Below are 23,329 nucleotides of genomic sequence, written 5' to 3'. Positions count from 1 at the left end.
TGCCAGGATTCTGAGCAGAACCAGAAAATATGAACATATCACACCAGTCCTCAGGTCGCTACACTGGCTACCAGTTACATTTAGGATTGATTTTAAAGTATTATTAATGGTATATAAATCACTCATTGGACTAGGACCTCAATACATTGCTGATATGCTCATTGAATACAAACCTATCAGATCACTCAGATCATTAGGATCACATCAGCTAGAAATACCAAGGGTTCACTCAAAGCAAGGAGAGTCAGCTTTTAGCTATTATGCCAGTCGCAGCTGGAACCAGCTTCCAGAAGAGATCAGATGTGCTCCAACAGTAGCCACATTCAAATCCAGACTCAAAACACATCTGTTTAGCTATGCATTTACTGAATGAGCACTATGCTGCGTCCGAACTGATTGCACTATATTATATATGCACTATTTTAATTATTTTCTATTTCTCTTGTTTTTATTCTTATTTTTAACTGTTTTATACTTAAATTCCTGTTTTATTCTTTTTCAAACATTAAAACAGTTTTTATTAAAATCACATTTATTTTATTTAAATAGATATATCAAATTGATGTATCTATGATTTTTGTTTTCTCATTTCTATGTAAAGCACTTTGAATGACCTTTGTGTATGAAATGTGCTATACAAATAAACTTTGCCTTGCCTTGCCTTGCCTTGCCAGTGCCTCAACAGCATTGTAAGAAGAAAATCCTGTGAAATGTCTTGAAATAAAACACCTGAAAAATGTCTTATGGTGTGGTAAACGTCGTATAAGCAGGATAATTGACTGCTCTGTTGAATTATTTGAAAATAATGCACACCAGCAGGGTGTGACTTATTTAGAAAATTAAAATTGTATTTTTAAATAATTTTGAAATTAATTATTTAGACCAAATACTATAAAAAAGCAGCAAATGAGCGCAGAATAGACAGAATGAAAATTTCTTCAATATTGTTTAACAGCATCCCAGATTAAGACCTCAACAAGCTGCTTGATAAAATGCCAATTTTGCTAATTCTAGATGAAGCGTAACTACTTTGAAGGTGCTAAAATATAACATAGTTTTGATGTTTTTTGGATGCTTCTAGTCATAACATAATTCCCAGTAGTTTTGATAAGTTTACCATTACTATGAATAAGAAATGCTTTTACGGTTTAAAAATGTTACACTGTTGTACTTTCTGAAGAATTCAGCACTTTTATAACAGGCATATTACATCAGAAGAATTTATATATGAAGAGTTTCGTTGCAAAATGAGATAAATCCATTTTTTAACATTTTTGTCAAAACATGTTTATTATTATGTTATCATGTTATTATTTTGTTTTATGGTGCTACTTAGCTGTATTTTTTAAGTTATGAAGGTTTTAAATCAAAACAAACCAACTGCAGTTGCATTGAAATGGAGCATTGGAATGCACAACCAAAAAACGCGATTTCTGAACAATTTAAAAAACGGTGGTTATCTCGTTTTGCAACGAAACTCTTCATATATGCTGCTAAGTTCAGGTGAAAAGACTGATGAAAGAATGGAGAAAGTTGTAATTGTAGAAGTTTATCTATTGATTTTGCACATCAAGGGTCTCATTTATAAAGCGCGCATACGCACAAAACGGGTCTGGAAACTTGATGGGAAAATGGGCGTGCAGGGTGGCAACTGAGGATGATTTATGTCCGCACACTTGCAGGTGATCTGTGATTTATAAAGGGAACAGTGCCTTGTTTATAAGTCTTAATATTTTTTGGCATATGCCATTTTTGTCTTTTGTGACTTTTAGTAAGGATCCTACGCACAGTTTTATAAATGAGACCCCAGGTAAATTCCTCCTCTCTTTCTTTCTGTCTTTACACATTTAGGACCATGTGAAGGCACGGCTGTCTAAGACGAAACAGCTGCTGGCCATCATGAGCAGAAAACACCAGGAGCTGGAGAGCAGGTTGGATGATATGATCACACGCATCCACAATGAAACTCAGGAAATTAAAGAATTGGAGCAACAACTTACTGATGGTGAGGAACTTTGTATACTGTCTATTATCTATCATTGTTTCTTGAAATTCATGAAGAATAAGTTCAGAAACTTAGAACTGATTTATGAAAGATGACGATATACACAGTGAGAAGTATTTGGGTGGTCATGTGGACCTCGTCATGCCTGTCCACATGAGTCTGCAAACTTTATTTAAAGTTAAACTGTTTTTTCCTATGCCTCTGATATGAATCATTTGTGATCATTTTAACCAAAAGTGCTTTGATTTCTTTAGAATCCATATGTTAGGAAATAATTTTTTAAACGTCTCCATTTCTTCAGGTCAAATAGCAGCTAATGAGGCGCTCAAGCGTGACCTTGAGGGCATCATCTCAGGGCTCCAGGAGTATCTGCAGGGAGTTAAGGACCAAGCACGAAGGGCCCAGTCCCAATGCAGGCATCTGCAGAGGGAAAATGAGGCTCTACAGCGCCTCCTTCGTGAGAAGGAGCTACTGTGCACGCAACTGGAGACAGAAGCACTGAATGCCGAGAGCTCCCAGAAGGTCTAAATCAGTTTTGAAGCTAAATGAAATGTTCACATGGCATAATTTTGTGACACGTTTTATTCTGTAAACTGGAATTTGTGGATTTTTTGGTAGGAGCTTAAGCATCAGCAGCAGGAGTTGGAGGGTCTGAGGAAGGAGAATGAGGAGCTCAGGCGGGCTCAGGGGCAGGTCAGTGAATATGAGACAGAACTGGAGAGACAGTGGCAGGAGAGAAATAGTAAGGCCACACAACTGCAGGAGGAGCTGGACAGACTGCGTCGACTCAGTCAGGTAGGAAATCTCTTTATGACTTGCACAGGGTTCAAACATTCACCAAGTGCCGAATGCAAGTAAAAATTTGCTGCCCAGTTGAGGTTTGAATATTTAAGGAATTGCAACAAACTGCATGGTTTAAATTGGCGTGAAAGAATGAAATCAGAAAGGTTGAAATAAAGAAGTTTTATTACTGTCTCATGCTTTAACAACTTTGACCTTGTTTGAAAATTTACCATCAGATGTTAAAGCTCCACTGTGTACTTTTTTGAGTTAATTCTTAGCAAAAACCCATGTTTTCTTTCAAAAGTATGTGCTCATTCATGTGTAATTACTTCCACCCCACTAATTAAAGTATTCTCGTAAGTGTAGAATCTGCTATTTAAAATACATACGGTCAAGTCGCTCAACTGGCTGAATCCATGTTGTGCCTCCATCTTTGAAATACATTCGCCGACGAGGGACATTCCTGAAATTCAAGCTCCGCCTTTCGCGCTTTCAGACTACACTCATGTTGGCTGCTAGCTGAAGCCTCCGGAGGTTGCATGTGTAGGCGGTAAACGTCATCGAGACAGTCTTATTTCAGAATATTATAATATTTATAATATTATAAAGTTAATTGTAAATTGATGTAATATGCTTATGACTTGCGAATGTAATGCTCAGTTAATTTAAATAAACCAGGCTTGATGACGTATGCAGCCCGGATATGCGACCTACGTAGACTGAATCCTTCGGATTTTACAACAGCCGCACACCGTGATGATCCCGCGATCTAATGCTTTGATTTGAGGCAGATTTGAAAGCCTGTTGAAGAACTATTCTCGAGGACATTAAAACACGTCGCCAAGGAAGCTAAACCGGGATTTAAAACGACAACGCGTCAGGAAAAACATCAAGACCAAAGTCAATATTGGAGTAAGTTAATGTTAGTTTACCAAGATCATGAGGCTCAAGGGACACAGAAGTTGCATACTTTCTTTCTTCTCCACAGGTAATTCAGCATATTCGTTTACATCTATATACAGTCTATGTTGTAAACTTGAAGTTTTATAGTTCTTTGTCTAACTATAGCATTGTTATGCATAACTCTTGTTGTATGTGGTTTAATGTGTTCGAACAGCCACACACCATCTCTCCGCCCTTTTATGTAATCTGAGGTACTGAGATAAATGTTTTTCATCTTTTCTGACCTCTAACACAAACACACGGTGTACAGTGCTATTTTAGCCTTTCATTGATAAAAGCGTCTGATCTGCGCGTCTTTCGTTTCATTTACAAGCATGTGAAAGTTGAGCGATCTTATTTCACCAATATCAGAGAAAGCTCTTACATATACACTGACATGTAACATGTTTACTTAAAACAAGCATTGGACGCTGACATAATATTGTCCATTAAACCCGTCATTACTCCCACTCATGATTAAATGACAGGAGAGGGACTCGTCCACAGACCATCTCCTCAGTAATCTGGAGAGAAGCGGTCGAAAATGGACAAAAAGAGACGGATTTAAACACCAAGTGTAAACGTGATGTGTCTCTCTCGTCCACTTTTGATCTGATCGACAAAAACACATCTTAATACCAAGTTTAACAGCCCGTGTGATATTTTTCCTCGCGTCAATGAAAAAGGAGTGTCTAAGCTACGTTTATGGTTGCTTTTTGTTTGTGATTTTAAGCGGACATATCATGACAATCAGACTTTTTCCATGTAAAACATAAATCTGTGTGCTTTGATGGATCACAGGCAAAGGACATTGCAAATTGTTCATCTTTTTTCATTGCTTTGTAATGCGTGACTTTTCGATGTGCTTATGCATTACGTAAGGTCGCGCTGGTGCATCACACGGCTGGTGCAAGACGAGAAGTTTAAAAGTTTTTAAACTTTAAAAGTGCGTTTTTTTTTTCTTGCCAAAAATTATGATGGGTTTGCTAGATAAGACCCTTATGCCTCGTTTGTGATAATTTAGTTTGCAGTTTAAAACTGCATTTAAACTGTTGGGGTCCAATAAAGTCTTAAATTAAGAAAAATCATGGAATGTTTTCCTCAAAAAACTTAATTTCTTCTCGACTGAACAAAGAAAGACATCAACATTATGGATTACAAGGGGGTGAGTAAATGATCGGGTTTTTTTTAAGAAAGTGGAGTAAACCTTTAAAGCTGCAGTCTGTGACATGTTATAAATGAACAAAAATCATTTATTGAGAAAGTATTACCAAGTCTGTGTTTAAAACTATCTCCTTACCTTACCCCCAATTCACAATGGTAAGCTTACAATAATGGTTTATAATTAGAGAGGCTGGGTCTGTTTTTTTGGTTAAAAGTTTAAAAAAAGTAATTCATATTTGCATAATTACATCACAGCAATGCAGTGATCACAGACATCAGATTCATCTGCGCAGAGTAGCGGGGCGAAGCACAATGTACGTACAAAAAATTACTCTGCAAATAATCAGCAATTTTGTTGTTCAAACAGAGATGGCGATAGAGAGGCCAAAACTACAGACTGCAGCTTTAGGTGCGGTTCACATTTCACGTCTTTTGCACGCACAAATATGTTATTTTGAATGTAAACGCACAGAATGCATGCAGTGCGACACGCTTCTTTTTTCTCCTTTTTGAAAATACTTAAATTTTTCAGAATGGCGCATCGAAAGTGCGTTGGTAAGAAGGAGGAAACTGGCATGGTTGTGTTTCCGTGCTGCTTTAGATGCGAAATGTGAACTGCGCCTTAAACCTTCTAGGAGCTCTACTTTTTTGCATATATTGGAAAATGTATACTTTGAATACAATAAAGGGTTAGTTTACCCCAAAACAGGGAGGCTTGTGACTGTCCCATAGACTTCAGTTTGATTTTCAAAATTATTTTTCCAGAAAATAATGAAAGACATTGCCAAAAAGGTCCATGTGCCATCAGTAGTAGAAAACAAAAAGAACACATTTTATTAAACGATTTGTTCTCCTCCTGGTCATTCAGTGCCCGTTCACAAGCAGACTACGGCAAACTGTTAAATAAAATCGTTCGTTTTGTTTTATTTGCACACAAAAGTGTTCTCGTTGCTTCTTAATATTATTATTGAACTACTGATGGCACATGGACCTTTTTGGCAATGTCTTTCATTATTTTCTGGGAAAAGAATTGTGAAAATCAAACTGAAGTCTATGGGACAGTCACAAGCCTCCCAGTTTTCATCAAAAATATCTAAAAATGTGTTCTGAAGACAATCGGTGGACTTGGTGGTGTGGAAAGACACAGGGGTAAGTGATTTCTGATAAAATTGTCATTTTGGGGTAAACTATCCATTTAAGTCACAGCATCTTGAAAATGCATAATGCCCAAATGCAATAGTTGAGCAAGTTAAAGGAATATTCAATTTTCTTAAAAGAAAAATCCAGATAATTTACTCACCACCATGTCATCCAAAATGTTATTGTCTTTCTTTGTTCAGTCGAGAAGAAATTATGTTTTTTTGAGGAAAACATTGCAGGATTTTTCTCATTTTAATGGACTTGAGTTAAGTGTTAATTGTTGGTGTCTATTGAAGTCCATTGGAATTAGAGAAGTCCTGCAGTGTTTTCCTCGGAAAACATAGTTTCTTCTCGACTGAGCAAGGAGGGACATCGGCATTTTGGATGACATGGTGGTGAGTGAATTATCTGGATTTTTCTTTTAAGAAAATGGAATATTCCTTTAAAATTTTATTCCATGTTATGTTACAAGATACATTTTTTTTCTTGTTTTTACAAACTTAGAGATGATGATACTGATAATCAAGAGCATGATCAGGTCAACAGAGTTTAACACAACATTTCTTTAGTGTTGGACCTATTTCATATAGCCCGCTATACTGCATCATTCACTGCAGTGACTGTGTAATTCAAATTGGTATAGTTGTTGGTTCTCTGTATGTACAGATGGAGCACTCTGCACTGCAAGCAGAGCTTCAAAAGGAACGGCAGGCTAAAGAGAACGCTTTAACACGGATGCAAATGGCTGCCGACAGAGAACTGGAGAACGGGGAACTACTGCAACAGGTCAACGCTCTACAGGTGTGTTTATACAAGGATCATGTGTGCACTTATTGTTACTCTTATTGTAGGGTCACAATATTTTTTAAAATTAAAAACCACTCTACAAATTGACTCTAAACGTGGCTGCACAGGAGGAGAAAGACTTCCTTAAAGAGAAGGTAGTTGCACTTCAGAGTGAATTGGAGCAGGCCAGGGCCAAACTGCTGTGTCCAGTCCGTTTGACGAAAGATCTCGAAGAGCTGAAGAGCAGCATATCTGCAGGACAGGAGGAACTGAGGTACAGTTTGATGTCCTTATTGTATATATCATCAAGGTTGTCTGGCTACAGGTGTATCCATCAGATGGTGAAATGAATAGCTTTGTCTTCCATCCTGTTGCACCAGGTTTGAAGACCTTGGAGAAGCAGTGAACAAGAGTTTCATGGAGCTGCAACAGGAAATCCATTGTGTGGTATCAGCAGCCCAGAGAGACAGAGATGAAGCTCAGCAGAGCCAAGACGTGCTCACTGGAGAGGTGAGATCTCTCCGAGAGAGACTCAGGAGATACCAGGTGGAGCAGACTCAGGTGAGGGCCATAACCAACAAACTGCATTCTTGTTGTCTAAGTTGAATGTGATGCTGATCTTCCTGACTCCAGCAGGCAGCAGAGAGGCAGAATGAGGAGGCGGAGCTCCAAAGATTGAGGGAGGAGCTAGAAGATGCCCATGAGCAGCAGTACTTGATGCTGCAGCGCCTAGAGGACACAGAGATTGAAAGGGACCGCCTGCTTGCCGAATTAGAGGAGCAAGATAAACAGGTGCCATAGTAGCTGGGATTAAATTCATAAGAAAATGTTTTCTAGTCTTTTCAAATGTTAAGGCGGGTGTAGGCAGGTTCTGTCCTACAGAGCCGCAGTCCTGCAGAGTTTAGTTCCAACCCTAATCAAACACACCTGAACAAGCTAATCAATGTCTTTAGGATTTAGACATCAGGTTAGATTATCAGTGCTTAGGCTAAAATATGCAGGACTGCGGCTCTCTAGGACCGAACTTGCCTACCCCTGTGTTAAGGGATAGTTCAGCCAAAAATTAAAATTACTGCATGATTTACTCACCCTCAAGCCATCCTCAATGTATATGATTATCTTTTTTTTAGATGAGCACAATCAGAGTTATATTAGAAAAGCTTTATAATAGTAGTAAATGGTGCTTCTGATTTGAAGCTCAAAAACGACCAACGTTCATTCAAAATAGTGCGTTTGCAGCGTAAGACGTAACGTCACATATCTTTCGTGTTATGTCCACTATGTCTCGTCGCTACGTCATACGCTGGAAAACGCACTCTCTCGTAAACGTGTGTCGTCGTTACCAGAAACTATTATTGTAGATTATAACGTTTTAAAGAAATACTCCACTTTCTTAAAAAAAATCCAGATAATTTACTCACCCACATGTCATCCAAAATGTCTTTCTTTGTTCAGTCAAGAAGAAATTAAGTTTTTTTGAGGAAAATATTCCAGGATTTTTTTTAATTTAGGAGACTTTATTGGACCCCAACAGTTTCAATGCAGCTTTAAAGGGCTCTAAATGATCCCAAACGAGGCATAAGGTTCTTATCTAGCAAAACTATTGTCATTTTATTTCGTCAAGAAAAAAAAGCACTTTTAAACCACAACTTCTCGTCTTGCACTACATGTGTGGCGCGCCAGTGATGCGTAAGCAGGTCGAAAGGTCACGTTTGACGTATGCGAAACTACCACTTCAGTGTTTACAAGTGTGGAGAAAGAGGACCATTCAGACGTTGTTGTATGTGGAATGATACAAATTAATGTCTTTGTGTCAGTTTATTGTTTAAAATGGTTCACAAGTGTGTGTTTCACATTTGTGACGCGTGACCTTTCGACGACATTACGTATTACGTGAGGTCGCGCCGGCTTGGTGCAAGAATTTGTGGTTTAAAATTGCGTATTTTTTATTTTTCCTGCCAAAAATGACAATAGTTTTGCTAGATAAGACCCTTATGCCTCGTTTGGGATCATTTAGAGTCCTTTGAAGCTGCTTGAAACTGCAATTTTGAACTGCATTGAAACTGTAAACTGTTGGGGTCCAATAAAGTCTATTAAATTGATAAAAAACCTGGAATGTTTTCCTCAAAAACTTTCTTCTTGACTGAACAAAGAAAGACATCAACACTTTGGATGACATGGGGGTAAATTATCAGGATTTTTATTTTAAGAAAGTGGATTAATCCTTTAAATATTGAAATTTTCTTACAAAATCACATCGATTGCCCTCAGAAGGTCTTTATTAACCCACTTGAGCCTTGTGAATTACTTCTGTAAAGGATGGATGGACTTTTGAGCTTCAATCATTATTTTTATAACAAATGTAAATTTATAGGGAAGTATCAGCAGCTCCGTATTAATGTTTTTCGGGTTCTTTAGATGAAGGCTGAGGAGAGCCAGACTCAAGAGCAGTTTGAGAAGCTCAGAAGATCATTCACCACGGCTGACAGAATGGCTGCTCAACAACTCAACGCCGCCAAAGACAAACTTCACTCTCTCCACAGCACTATAGAGAAGATACATCTGGAGAGAACAGAGGTAAGACACAGTACTGTAGGTATGTTTACATGTAGGGTTGCCAACTTTCTCAGTCTGAAATACAGGACAAAGATGCCCTGTCGTGGACAAATAAATTAGGCTCAAAATACAGGACATCCCGGCTAATACGTGAGAGTTGGCAACCCTATTTACATGCAACTAAATAATCAGTTTGTAATCGTACATTCTGCAGCGTTTATACTTTCATAATAATATTACATAAAGCAATAAAATAGCGTTGTGGCTTTCGAAAGGTGTGTTTTTATTGCCTTCATGTGAAAAAATTTTAAGAACAACTTTCCCCAACTCAACTTTGACTTTATACATTTATCCAAGTAAAGCAAGAACTGCTTTTTGGCAGGGTTGAGATTTGGGCTACTTTTAAATGTACTTTTTTTGAAAATAGGCTAATTTTCCAGCTCCCCTAGAGTTAAATACTTGATTTTTATCGTTTAAGAATCCATTCAGCCGATCTCCGGGTCTGGCGGTACCCCTTTAGCATAATCCATAGAATCTGATTAGACCATTAGCATCGCGCTCAAAAATGACCAAAGAGTTTAGTTTAAATATTTTTCCTATTTTAAACTTGACTTTTCTGTAGTTACATCATGTACTAAGACCGACATAAAATTAAAAGTTGTGATTTTCTAGGCCGATATGACTAGGAACTGCAGCAGGTGCAATGATATAACTCTGCACCCGATAATAGTCCGCTTGGTAACTTTCAATAGCAGGGGACTATTTTCGGGCACTGCGTAATATCTTTGCGCCTGCTGCAGCCATGTTACAGCAGCAAAGTCCTTAAAGGTGCAATTTGTAAGATATTTGCAGTAAAATATCCAAAAACCACTAGGCCAGTGTTGTATATTTTGTTCAACTGATTACTATCAATATCTATAATGTTTTCAACTACTTGTAAATCGTGAGAAAATTGCCATTTAAAACATTGACACGGGTCTCCTGTCAATGACGTTAATATCCACATGACCCTTTGTTACCGCCTTTACTGACGTAAAAAGCACATGACAACAGTGTTGTGTACAAATGCATGCGTTAGCGCCTGTCGGGCTGCACGCTTGTTTATGGACTAAGATTATTCTTTACCGTCTGCCGCTGGTTGTGTCAGCAAAGACAGCTCCCATATGGGCCAACCAAACGACCCAAGAAGAGTTTGGAACAAGACGAGAGAAAGAATGAGGATTAATATGGGTGTTGCATTATCTGGATAGAGAGAGCTTCGCGGCAACATTTAACTAGACAGAGATGCTGATCTTGCTTGTGTTAAACGGGACGGGTGAGTTGTTTTGATTCTTAACTCTTTAAAAATCGTATGCTATTATATCGATCACAAGACGATATAATGAACATCAAGTATTGTACAACAATAAGACACTTACTAATAGAGTAAAGTTTGGTACTGTACAGTCTATCATAATTTTACATCATAACCTCACAATAAAATCTGTACTGTCAATACATTATGTGAAAAATCATTTTAGATTGTAAGTTTGAACACTTAATTCTGTGCTGTGTTAACACACGAATTTGGACTCATACTGTAACATCTATGACTAACAATTTCGTTTTAAACATCAAATATAACATTTTATATTGAAATAAAACGATGTCATCAAACGTAACATTTATAAGACTTAGGGCCCTATTTTAACGATCTAAGCGCATTGTCTAAAGCGCACAGCGCAACGTAAATGGGCGTGTCCGAATCCACTTTTGCTAATTTAACGACGGGAAAAAAAAATTTGCGCCGAGCGCATGGTCGAAAAGGGTAGGTCCTATTGTAATGGGAGTAATTTGGGCGTAACGTGCAGTAAACCAATGAGAGTCACAGCTCTCATTCCCTTTAAAAGCAAGTTGCGCTGGCGCTATGTCTAATCCCTATTTAGATGACGGATTTTGTAAACTGAAAAACTAAGCGGAGGTAGAAGATCCCCAGTTTAAGATTAATGTTAAATAATTGTGTTGTTTTTCACTTGTATTGAAATTATTTTTTTTTATTAAAACCTTTAAAACCCGTTTTCTTTTAGTCATGGAAGTAAAAAGCTGGCTTGTAATTGCTTTAAATGTATGGCTATCCAATATCATCAAAACATAATTTACAAGTATGTAAGTAAAGGTTTGTACTCTAAAAATACTTTATTTGTAACAAACAGAAGATAAAGAAATTACAAACGGCTCTCCTCACGTTTCAGCACTTTGGACAGCGTTTTTTTTTAGCAAAGAGTTTTTTTTAAGCATTACTTAAAATTGTTTCTCATCTCACCATATCCACACAGGTACATCATATACAATAAATCCATGAGGTAGCATTAAAAAAAACATTTAAAAACAAACGCATTTGTTCAAAGCAAAGCATTTATTTACTTACCAGGCTGCAGGTGAAGCAGCTCTTTGCGCCTTCTAACATCTCATAATTAGTCCTCATTTATGTCCAAGAGACTCAATAATAATCTTTTACATTCAATCCTTTAATCTTTCAAATTTAAAAGCATTTTGGTGCTGCTGCGCATTCATGTACTTTGTAATAAGCAAGCCCGCGTTGTCCTCCCGTTTATAGGCGCATTTTACTAATGCGCTCTTAAAATAACATAAAATACATTGCGCCATTGACTTTAGACTCGGTTTTTGTTGGTCAATGGCGTAGTCTATTTTAGTTGCCTCAAAATAGCAACGCGCCAACAATGCGCCTGAACACGCCTCGTTTTCAGACCAGAACGCCCCTGGGCGCAAAAGGGGAGCAAATGCATTTGCTATTTAATCTACGCGGAGCTAATCGTGAAAATTAGGGTGGAAAGTAGCGAAAGACACTTGAGTCGCGCATTGCGCTGCATTGCGCCGGGTGTAAGATAGTGCCCTTAATTAACTTATCCGTCAACGTGATTTCTCGTTCGCGTCTGATTAATGGCCATCAGCGGTTGAGTTGAAGACTACAAATCCGATAATTCCACGCTGCTTCAGAGCGTCATTAATCAACGTCATTTGTTGTTATTGCCGTTTTGGCGCCATCTAGTGGCGAATTCTACGTATTCTATCTTTAATTATTACGCCAGAATGAGACTGTAGTTCCTAGCTATATTGGCCTAGAAAATCGCAACTTTAAATTTTCCATCAGTCTTAGTACGCGGTGTAACTATAGAAGAGTCAAGTTTTAAAAAGGAAAAATATCAAAACTCTTTGGTTATTTTTGAGAGGTATGCTAATGGTCTAATCGGATTCAATGGATTATGCTAAGCTATGCTAAAAGTGGTACAGCCAGACCCGGAGATCAGCTGAATGGATTCCAAAACGGTAAAAATCAAATGTTAACCTCTAGGGGAGCTGGAAAATTAGCATATTTTTTTAAAAAAGTGGAGTGTCTCTTTAAACTGTTGATTTTTTCTGCAGGTTAAAGATAAAAGGATTTTGTTTATTAGTTATTGGTATTTGGGCTGTGAATAGTCAATGGGATGCTTTTGGGCTAGTTTTGAATGTCCATTGGGCTGGTTTTATTTGCAAATTTGCCAACCCTGGATGTGCGCTTGCGCAGACATTAGTTTTGATTATATGTGTAAACGAACATTTTAATCAAATTAATCTAAATAAATTCAGTCTGTTGACAAAAATTTTGTACATGTAAACATAGATAATGTTGAGGGAACTGTTGTAGTTAACAATAGAAACGTGGCAGCTCAAAATGGCGACTTCCATGTAAGGGGACCCGCGTTGTATGTAATAAAAAAAGGTTCATTTTGTACGGCCTTTATACACCACTGAAAGTGTAGTTATCTTACAGTATAATGCATTTCTGTCAATAGATCCTCCTAAAATGTACACACTCCACCTTTAATTGAGGTCAAAGTTTTGTGAAGAGAAAATATTATTGGTTTGGTAAAAAAAGACTACATTTTATGTGATGGCCTTAGTAATGTGGTGAAACAAACTTGTGTGTGTTTAGAATGAAGAGGAGCTCGAGAGCACCAAAATTCAGGCTGCTCAAGCCATTCAAGGCTTGACTAATGCTGAAGCAGAGATCCAGGTTCTCCAGAAGCTTCTGAGAGATAGGGTAACGTATAGTAACGGTCTTGGTTTGGTTATTTTCTGTCAGGTTCCTCGCTGCCATATAGAGACAGAGCGCAGTTATGCTAATTTGAGGGCCACGCCCACTGGGGGCGAGCGGTCCGGCCGTCTCCGTTGACTTTGTGTTGCGAGAGGCCGCTTCCTTGTCATTTCTGGCTTATAACAAAAAACAGAATGATGCGTGAAACTGCTGTGTGACAAGATGTACAGCTAACAAGCCAAAAAAGTTTTTCAAAAGCTGTCGAATCGTAAAACCAAGCCGTTAAGGAGAAAAAAGTGGATCGCCGACTACGTTTCCCTCTAGTGGGTGCAGTCACTATGAAAAGTTGCCTGTTTCCACTTTTGTCTCCAAAAACGCTCGTTTTTTGGGGTCGACAGCTTATAAAAACTTATTTCTGTTTTTTTTGGCTTGTTAGCTGTATATCCTGTCACACAGCAGCTTTTAGGCATTATTCTGTTTTTGTTATAAGCCAGAAATGAGAAGGAGGGAGCCCCTCGCAATACAAAGTCAATGAAAACGGATGGATTGTCCCCCCCCCGGTGGGCGTGGTTTTCATGTTATGACGCGGTGCGCTCCATAGATATGTATATAAAGGCTAGATGGCTCAAGGCGGAGTCCCTAACGGCATCACCTGGCGGCCATCTTACGACAGGGCGCTCGCTCACTCGTAGCATTGAGTTTAATGGTGCAGGTACTTTTAAATGACCATAACTTGCTTAATTTTCTACCGATTTTCAAACGGTTTGGGTTTTTACAAACGTTATTAACGTGGCTATAATTCTGGATGCTTTAACATGTTTCATGAATTTATTTTTTATTTTTAGTATAGGTATGCAGTGTCATAGGTCCATCTTTGACGTTTATAACAAACCAAACCGTTTGAAAATCGGTAAAAAATTAAGCAAGTTATGGTCATTTAAAAGTACCTGCATCATTAAAACTCAATGCTACGAGTGAGCGAGCGCCCTGTCGTAAGATGGCCGCCAAAATGCGGACGTTGCACTCAATTGGCCAGCAGCGCGGACGAGCCATCTAGCCTTTATATACATATCTATGGTGCGCTCTGTCTCTATGTTCATGCTTTCTGGTTTCTCTTGTTCGTAGCTTCACGAGATGGATGGAAGCCCCCGCAACGTCTCAAACTCTAACTTTCGACAGCAAGAATTGGACAGATTAAACCAAAGCCTGAAAAAACAACAAGCCCAGACCAAACGCCTCAGAGGTCAACTTGCTCAAGCCAACGAAGGTTTGCATGCATTTTAGTTTTATTATAAAAAAGAAACACAGAAAATGTCAACATTTATTGGTGTATATTGTGTTTGTGTAGCTAACAATGAAAATCTGCAAGAGCTTCTGGAAGAGATCGGAGCTCTGCGGGAAAAACTGCTGCAGCAGAATAACTACCTGTCCAGTTTAGGACATCCCAGACCCAACACTGGATACTGGTACTATGTACCGTCAAACCAAAATGTAAGATTTGTGACTTTAGCATTAGCAATGCAATCCTTCCTTTGCCATTTTTAAGCCACACCTTGTTCATCCCCAGGCTCCTAGTCTGGGATCTTTAGGCACACAGGACTCAGGATTAGATTCTGTTCACCATCATTCCCCAGAAAAAGGTCGGCGGTCCAGTCACAGAGCACACAGGGATAAAAGACCACCTGTTAATGGTGGATACTGGGTTTATTCCCCACATCCACACACTCGTGCCAGAAGAGGTAAGTTCCCTTTTTTTTCAGATTAATGACCTTCACACAAACATGTAATTTCGATGTTTTCGTGTTTCACAGATGCTCAGATGTTCAGAGACAGTGGAAGAGAGAGCGATGGGGAGGGTGTGTCTCCTGTCGCGGGCACTGCTGGGTTTACTGTCCCTGATGGTGCCGCTCCTCTACCTCCTTCTAGCTCAGTTATGTACAATCACACTTTACCTGGCTTTCCCATTGGATCAAGTACGGTTCTGTACGGGCCGCCCCCTGATGGAGCCAGGCTTGTATACGGGCCTCCTCCCAGCAATCTTACTATTCCTCTGGTGCCCAATGGAACGCTGCACTGTAATGTGCCTGGACATCAGGATTTGGTGAGCATGCAATGTTATACTTGTATAAAATAGTTTTAGACAGGGTGGCTGTATTGAATGAATCCATAAATAAACAATAATAGTTGTTTGTTTGGTGCAGGAGCGAGATCTTAAAAACGCAGAGCACAGACTGAGAGATGAACATGCTGATAGACTTCACAGTGAGAAAGCACAGCTCGCGCTGCGGGAGAAAACAGCAGATCTGCAGAGGGAAATCAAACGTCTGCGCAGAACTGTCCACACACTAAAGCACCACATGTAAGTCAGCGCTACATCTATAAAGTCCGGTACTATACTGTTATGCATTTGGTCTCAATCCAAATGTGACTTTTAATTGTTTGGTTCATCAGGAGTGGGCCGGAAAGCTCTGCATCTCACGCAGAGGAGGAGCAGTGCTTGTCGGGAGAGGTGGAGTGCGTGGAGAAGACACTTTTGAAGCGCAGAGCCGAGCTCAGGGAGGCTGACAGACTGCTGCTTGAGGCCGAGACAGAGCTCAGAGACGCCAGAGCCAAAGTCTGACATCAGTGTTTACATAATAACCACCTTATATGCATGAACTTCCTGTTAGGAGAATGCTATCTGATGCACGTGTCCTTTTGTAGACTAAAGAAAATCTGCAGCGTTACAATGAGGCCAGGAGACAAGCGGAAGAGACAGAACGAGAGCTGGTGGAGATGGAACGGAGAGCTCGAGACAGCGCTACAAAGCTGGTACACGGCAAACAACGGCTCAGGTAACATTATAGTGCTGCATTACATTTACAACTGGATGTGGAAGATTCTTTCACCCTTTGAGTCTTACTGTGGGTTCCTCAAAGATCATTTATTATAGCATATCCAAAATGTCCCTATTTGGATGGAAGCAAAAAATGATTAAAAAAGGATTTTTTTCATTGTAGGGGGGTTTTGTTCACACACTGGCAAAACACATTTATGTCCTTGTAAAAGTGGATTTTGCATAATAAGTGCCCTTCAAAAGAATATTCCACTTTCTTTAAAAAATCCTAACAATTTACTCAACCCATGTCATCCAAAATGTTGATGTCTTTCTGTCTTTGTTCAGTCAAGAAGAAATAAGGTTTTTTGAGGAAAACATTCCAGGATTTTTCTCAATTTAATAGACTTTATTGGACCTCAACAGTTTACAATTTTAATGCAGTTAAATCGCAGTCAACGCAGCTTCAAAAGGCTCTAAACGATCCCAAACAAGGCATAAGGGTCTTATCTAGCAATACGATTGTCATTTTCAGCAAGAAAAATTTGCACTTTTAAACCACAACCAAAGAGTATAGAAGAACAAGAGGGGAGACTCTGATTTGTTTTTGGCAACAGCCACTAGGTGGCGCTTCAGTAGCGCGGCCGCCATTTTGGAATGAAAATTCTCACAGCCAATTCATTCTCAATTCACAGTGTTGCCAACTTGGCGACTTTGTCGCTAGATTTAGCGACTTTTCAGACCCCTTTAGCGACTTATTTTCAAAAAAGCGACTAGCGACAAATCTAGCGGCTTTTTCTGGCGTTGTTGGCGACTTTTGGAGAATTTTTACGTGACATTCACTCTTCTCAATGAGCAGCTCCTGCAAAATGGTCTTTGAATAAAATGAATCAATGTACACAAATAAATGTATTTGAGTAAGCTGAGCAGCAGCACATTCAGAACAGACAAATTGTACGGAGCTGACGCGTTAATGAGTTATGTACCTACAAAACAACGTTTCCCATCAGTTATTAGCGTATGTTTTGAAACTGGACTGTTTGGCCATATAAACATGAACATACACACATTTCGTTTTATGAGAACATAAGCAGATAAACAAACGAGAAAACATTTTTAGGGATTCATGTGTAATAAAATAAAAATTCAGAGAGAGAGAAACGTAAAAACAGTAGTAAGTAGTAAGAATGCAAATGCGACGTGATGACGTCACTGTTATGCTAATGACGTAATAACGTAATCTAGCGACATTTAGCGACTTTCCAAGCAAGCTTTAGCTACTTTCCATTGGAAATAGTTGGCAACACTGTCAATTCATTCTCAGCGAATCTCACAGCCAAATCAGAAGCGCAATAGTAAGTTTCTTGAATTAAAATTTTGTTCACTTGCTACACCTACACGACACACTGTATTGTCTTGTATGTATGTATTGTGTTGTTGTTTTTGTTTTCAGTTGTGGAATCCAATCATTAAATAGATACACATTTGAAGTAGTGTTTTTCTTGCTTTATTATTTTATTCTAATTTATGCTACTTTACACATTTACTATTATTTTTAGTTACCAACTCCACTAGAAATATATTTTGTACATATTAATCCCCTGGATCCCGCTACAAACATGATAATCTTATAGAACATGATGCATTGCTCTGTCTGTTATCCTACAATTGCCACTTTTGGACAGTGGCTGTTTTTTTTTCTTACTTAATCCATTTCAAGCAATTCAGATGTATATGTGTGTATATGTGTATGTATATGGAGCCAAAATAGTATGTGTGGATGAGTTTATGTCGGTATGTATGTAAAGTTAGCCTGTATAAAAGTGGAAGACTTGGTTAATGATCACTGGTCTAATTGTATGTTATTCTGTGTTATCATCATTCAGTTTGAATTTGATCTTCTACTGTACAAAGTAGCTGATATTGCCATCACTTCTAGTTGACTCCTGAGTCGCTCTCATTCCAAAATGGAGGATTCGTAGGGCTGCTGCTGGGCGCTGGTGTTGCAATGGAACATTCTATTGACTTTCACTTCTTGTCAATATAAGTTCTTTGCCACAACTTCTCGTCTTGAACCAGCCGTGTGACGAGCCAGCGCGATCTCACGCAATTGCGCAATGACGTCGAAAGGTCACGTGTTACATATATGAAACGCACATTTGTGGACCATTATAAACAATAAACTGACACAAAGACATTAATTAGTATCATTCCACATACAACAACGTCGGAATGGTCCTCTTTCTCCACACTTGTAAACACTGGGGCAGTAGTTTTGCATATGTCATGCATGACCTTTCGACGTCATGACGCATCACGTGGTCGCACTGGCGCGTCACACGTCTACTGCAAGACGAGAAGTTGTGGTTTAAAAGTGCATATTTTTTATTTGTCTTGCCGAAAATGACAATCATTTTGCTAGATAAGACCCTTATGCCTTGTTTGGGATTGTTTAGAGACATTTAAAGCTGCGCTGAAACTGCAATTTTAAACTGCATTAAAACTGTAAACTGTTGAGGTCCAATAAAGTCTATAATTTTTTAGAAAAATCCTTAAATGTTTTTATCGAAAAACTAAATTTCTTCTCGACTGAACAAAGAAAGACATCAACATTTTGGATGACATGGCGGTGAGTAAAATATTACAATTTTTTTTTAAATTTGAGTATTTCTTTAAGAGACTTCCAGGTTAAATAAAATTCGAATGAATCCTCCTGCAATCTGATTTCAAGTACCATACTGTTAAACTTTTCCAAGTAGTTAGAAATTACGACATTCTGAGTTGAAGGGAGCACCGCAAGAAAACCTACTTTCATTTTTTTGATACTTCCAGAGTAAGTTTATGCCATTTTTGGTGTACTGTGAGCATCCAATTGTTTCGGCTGAAGACTTTGCTAGTTGAAAACCTGTGCATGTTGACTGCAGGAATCTTCAAGAGGAAGTTCTGGAGCTACAGAAAAGGAAACAGGAACATGAACACACCCTACAAGATGTGGAGGAGATAATCACATGTCGAAATGCAAAGTTTCAAGAAGTCGACAGAAAGCTGGAACGAGCGACTGACAGGTGATCCAACATTTCGTTTCAGTTAATCACTGAATGCAGAGCCAATTGCATTAATTGCGTAAACTAGTCTTACAAGTTAGATTTTTTTCAAGACTGGTCATAACTTTTTAAGTAACATAAAAAGTAGATGGGTCAAATCTGAATCTGTAAATTAAGACTGATTAGCCCTAACTATTTGCTAGTTAATCACACTAGTTGTTGACTTAGCGGCTAGGTTTATACAGTTGCCCCCAAGAATAAAAATAGGACTGAACTCTCTCATCTCTTATCTCTCCTCATTGAAATATCTGGGTTTTTTATTTTAGACTGGAGGCCGTACAGAATGAGCTGAATGAGAGCCAGAACCTCGAGGCCAAACTTCTTCAAAGCTGCAGGGAGGCGGAGAACAACCTAACACAACGGCAAACACAACTGGACATGATCAGCACACAGGTAACATACACAGCCAATAAAGACATGACTCAATACACATAGTTTAAAGGGCACCTATTATGCAAAATCCACATCAACAAGGTACATACATTTGTGTTGAACAATAAAAAACACCCACTCCTCCTTTTTTAATCCCCATTAAACCAAAGCAGTCTCATTAGACATGCCGTGTTGATTCTCTTGTTAATGTGACATCACACTGATAAAGCCCCGCCCAGCGCGACCTCATGTAATACGTTATCACACCGAAAGGTAGCGGATGACATATGCGAAACTACGCCCCAGTGTTTACAAGTGTGGAGAAAGAGGACCTTTCCTACGTTGTTGTATGTTGTGTGATACTAATTAATGTCTTTGTGTCAGTTTATTGTTTTAAATGGTCCGCAAGTGTGCATTTCATATATGTAACACGTGACCTTTCCAAGGCATTACGCAATTATGTGAGGTTGCGCTGGCACGTCACAGGACCGGAGATAGATGAGAAGTTGCACTAAAAGTGCAGATTTTTTATTTTTCTTGTCAAAAATGACAATCGTTTCGTTAGATAAGACCCTTATGCCTCGTTTGGGATCGTTTAGAGTCCTTTGAAACTCTGTTGAAACTGCAATTTTAAACTGTTACGTGTTGGGGTCCATTAAAGTCCATTAAAATGAGAAAAATCCTGGAATAGTTTCCTCAAAAAACACAATTTCTTCTCGAGTGAACAAAGAAAGACTTCAACATTTTGGATGACATGGTGGTGAGTAAATTATCTGGATTTTTTAAAAGAAAATGAACTAATCCTTTAAAGCATAATAACCAATAAAAAAATAATCAGAACGCCCAATGCGTTTACAGCAGAAATCCAAGTTATATGAGTAAAATGAAAAGTGTGCCAACCCTTGTGTAGCTCCTATCAGTGTTTAAATGAGCAACGAGTGCCTGAAATTCATCTTAAAAAACAGTACAATTTATTTATCTTAATGACATCAATATATGTATTATCATGGTGATGATAATGTAAGGCCGTTGTGTGGGCTACAGGTGGAGTTACGGCAGGAGGAGCTTTCGTTGCTGGATAGGAAGCTGGAGCAATGGAAACAAGAAGAGGAGGTGCTAAGGGTTAATGTGGAGCAGCACAGGCAAGGACTGTTAGATGTGCTCAGACAGGGAGAGGAGGACGTCCAAACCTTACACCAGCGCATTCAGGTCTGTATCACTTAATCTCAATGTTTCAAAACTTAGGAAGCACGCGTAGTAAACTTGCATGAACTGTAAGTGTAGGAGCTACGTGTGGATGTGCAGACTTTGGCCGTCCAGAAGGGAGAGCTGGACTCTCAGCTGACCGAGGGGAGGAACAGACTGACGCGGTATAAGAAAGATCAGCAAGATGAAGAGGAAACCCTGCAGAACCTCAGATCAACTGTCAGCAAACATAAAGCAGGTCTGTTACAAAAACATATTGAATCCATACTGTAGGTCTGATTCATCTTAAGATATGTATTATGTTGTGTGTCTAGAGCTGAAGCACGTGATGGAAATGGTCCAGTTGGCGACTGAGGAATTAGAGGATGTAAAGATGCAACAGGACCAAAAACTGGACCAGCTTGAGAAGGGCCAAGAAACTCTCCTTCAGGTCAGTCTAGCAAACTGAAAAAACAGAAAAAGGTCTGTAGGTTCTGTACAAGGTCTGTTTTGATCTTTAAAGCTATGCTAATGTACAAGCACATGCTTCTCAGGTCAGTGCAGAGCTCCAGCGTGTCCAACAAGAGTTGAAAGAGCAGTATGGAGAGACTGAAAGACAGATGAACCTGCTGGAGAAAGAGAGAGCGGATCTTCACGCGCTCCAACAACAGAGTCTTGAACTACAACGGCAAACAGAGACGGCAGTCAGAGACCGGAGCAGCTTGCAGGAACAGTGCAAAAACCTGGAAGCCAGACGTATGCATGCGCAGAGGTAACATATATCATATTTAGCAGTTCTGGGTGGTCTCCGTGTATTTGGTGGTGCTGAAGTGCATTTTTTTCTGGTATGGTTTGAGGTGTTTGGAGGCTGTGGAGAAGAAGGTGAGAACAGCAGAGACAGAGCTCCTCGAAAGAAAGGCAGAGCTCGACAGACTGCAGCAGGACCGGAAACATGCACACGAACTCCAGCAGGAGATCAGCAGAGATGCCGCAGCCAAGCTCGAGGGTCCGTGCTATTCAACATAATAAATATCACAATGACAATAACTCTTGTCCTCAAATGCTTGTTTATACCCACAGAAGAGGTGAACAGATTAAAGAAACAGCTGGTTGAATCTCAAACTCAGTTGGATGAGATCAAAGAAGTAAGTTGATTGTAAAGCTCTGTAGTTTTAGGGAAGTTTTTGTGCTATGGAATAAAATATGCTGTCGTACTTGCAAAGGAGGTGAAGGTCGCAAAGAAGCAGCGAGATGATCTTGTGAAGCAGCAGAAGGATCGAAAGGCTGAACTGCTGGAGAAGGAGGAGAAGATCAGTAGAAGAAAACAAACACTGGACAAACTGGGCCATCAGTTACGGGAGCTAAAGGCAGAAGTAGCCGAGAAACAGACACAGCTTGAAGAATGTGAAAAGGTGACCCACTGTGTATAAATATAAACATTCTGTATAGAGACAGAGCGCAGCGCGTCATAACCTGAAAACCACGCCCACAGGGGGGGGGAAGCGATCCATCCGTCTCCGTTGACTTTGTGTTGCGAGGGGCCGCCTCCTTGTCATTTCTGGCTTATAACAAAAAACAGAATAATGCCTAAAAGCTGCTGTGTGACAATATGTACAGCTAACAAGCCAAAGAAACCAGAAATAAGTTTTTATAAGCTGTCGAGCCGTAAAACCCAGTCTTTAAGGAGAATAAAGTGGATCATCGACTACGTTTCCCCCTAGTGGACGCAGTTCTACTAATAGAAGTACTATGAAAAGTTGCCTGTTTCCATTTCTGTGTCTTTTTATTTTTGTCCATTAGAAAAATCCTGCAATGTTTTCCTCAAAAAACATAATTTCTTCTGGACTGAACAAAGAAAGACATCAACATTTTGGATGACATGGTGGTGAGTAAATTATCTGGATTTTTCTTTTAAGAAAATGGAATATTCTTTTAAATTACACATTAAATTAAGTGCAATTTTCTTACAATGCTAAAAACAACGTTGTGACTGCTAAGTTAGCGCTATATGCTAGTTAATGCTGTAAGCTAGCGTTTAGGCTGAAGTTCTACTATTGACGTTACAGTTACGTTTTGCAGGTCCATACTGAAAAAAAACACAAACTTACCACACAGAAACATCTATTAAAGGGATAGTTCACTTTAAAATGAAAATTTCATTTTAGTGAACTATCCCTTTAACAATCTCCAAACAATTCATTATTCCTCAAATTCTGTATCTTCGTCTGATACAGGCTAAAACATAAGGTCTGTTTGCATACACACAGAGCTACTGAAATGAGCTGCTCTGTGCACCCGCCAATCAGAGCAGAGCTCAACATTATTAATCATGACCCTTTCAAATAAGGTAATAATAGACCTTTTTATTCTGGGGGCAAATCCTATGGTTGTAAATGGACATG

General features: G+C 39.1%; 1 protein-coding gene across 7 annotated transcripts in view; it reads left to right on the top strand.

The window, feature by feature from the left end:
- The window catches only part of cntrl (centriolin), a 40,292-nt gene extending 17,911 nt beyond the window's left edge, over nt 1–22,381 (top strand). For 4 of the 7 annotated variants that reach the window (XM_073860892.1, XM_073860890.1, XM_073860895.1 and 1 more), the window contains 25 exons: nt 1,852–2,005; nt 2,307–2,527; nt 2,624–2,800; nt 6,701–6,835; nt 6,949–7,094; nt 7,201–7,381; nt 7,454–7,612; nt 9,239–9,397; nt 13,350–13,457; nt 14,577–14,718; nt 14,800–14,942; nt 15,019–15,190; nt 15,263–15,552; nt 15,653–15,810; nt 15,903–16,065; nt 16,155–16,285; nt 19,191–19,331; nt 19,637–19,763; nt 20,787–20,951; nt 21,027–21,186; nt 21,263–21,378; nt 21,482–21,699; nt 21,785–21,933; nt 22,008–22,072; nt 22,151–22,381. In XM_073860892.1, the coding sequence (XP_073716993.1) occupies nt 1,852–2,005; nt 2,307–2,527; nt 2,624–2,800; nt 6,701–6,835; nt 6,949–7,094; nt 7,201–7,381; nt 7,454–7,612; nt 9,239–9,397; nt 13,350–13,457; nt 14,577–14,718; nt 14,800–14,942; nt 15,019–15,190; nt 15,263–15,552; nt 15,653–15,810; nt 15,903–16,065; nt 16,155–16,285; nt 19,191–19,331; nt 19,637–19,763; nt 20,787–20,951; nt 21,027–21,186; nt 21,263–21,378; nt 21,482–21,699; nt 21,785–21,933; nt 22,008–22,072; nt 22,151–22,357 (3,987 nt within the window). In that variant the 3' untranslated portion in view covers nt 22,358–22,381. The remainder of the gene's footprint in view (nt 1–1,851; nt 2,006–2,306; nt 2,528–2,623; nt 2,801–6,700; nt 6,836–6,948; nt 7,095–7,200; nt 7,382–7,453; nt 7,613–9,238; nt 9,398–13,349; nt 13,458–14,576; nt 14,719–14,799; nt 14,943–15,018; nt 15,191–15,262; nt 15,553–15,652; nt 15,811–15,902; nt 16,066–16,154; nt 16,286–19,190; nt 19,332–19,636; nt 19,764–20,786; nt 20,952–21,026; nt 21,187–21,262; nt 21,379–21,481; nt 21,700–21,784; nt 21,934–22,007; nt 22,073–22,150) is intronic. The other 3 variants (XM_073860894.1, XM_073860891.1, XM_073860893.1) reach the window with 3 other exon arrangements.
- The last annotated feature ends 948 nt before the right edge of the window (nt 22,382–23,329 follow it).

The sequence above is a fragment of the Misgurnus anguillicaudatus genome, chromosome 22, assembly GCF_027580225.2.
Source record: "Misgurnus anguillicaudatus chromosome 22, ASM2758022v2, whole genome shotgun sequence".
NCBI lineage: Eukaryota > Metazoa > Chordata > Actinopteri > Cypriniformes > Cobitidae > Misgurnus > Misgurnus anguillicaudatus.
The sequence above is the reverse complement of the archived record's forward strand: the minus strand, read 5'-3'. Positions and strand labels throughout refer to the sequence as shown.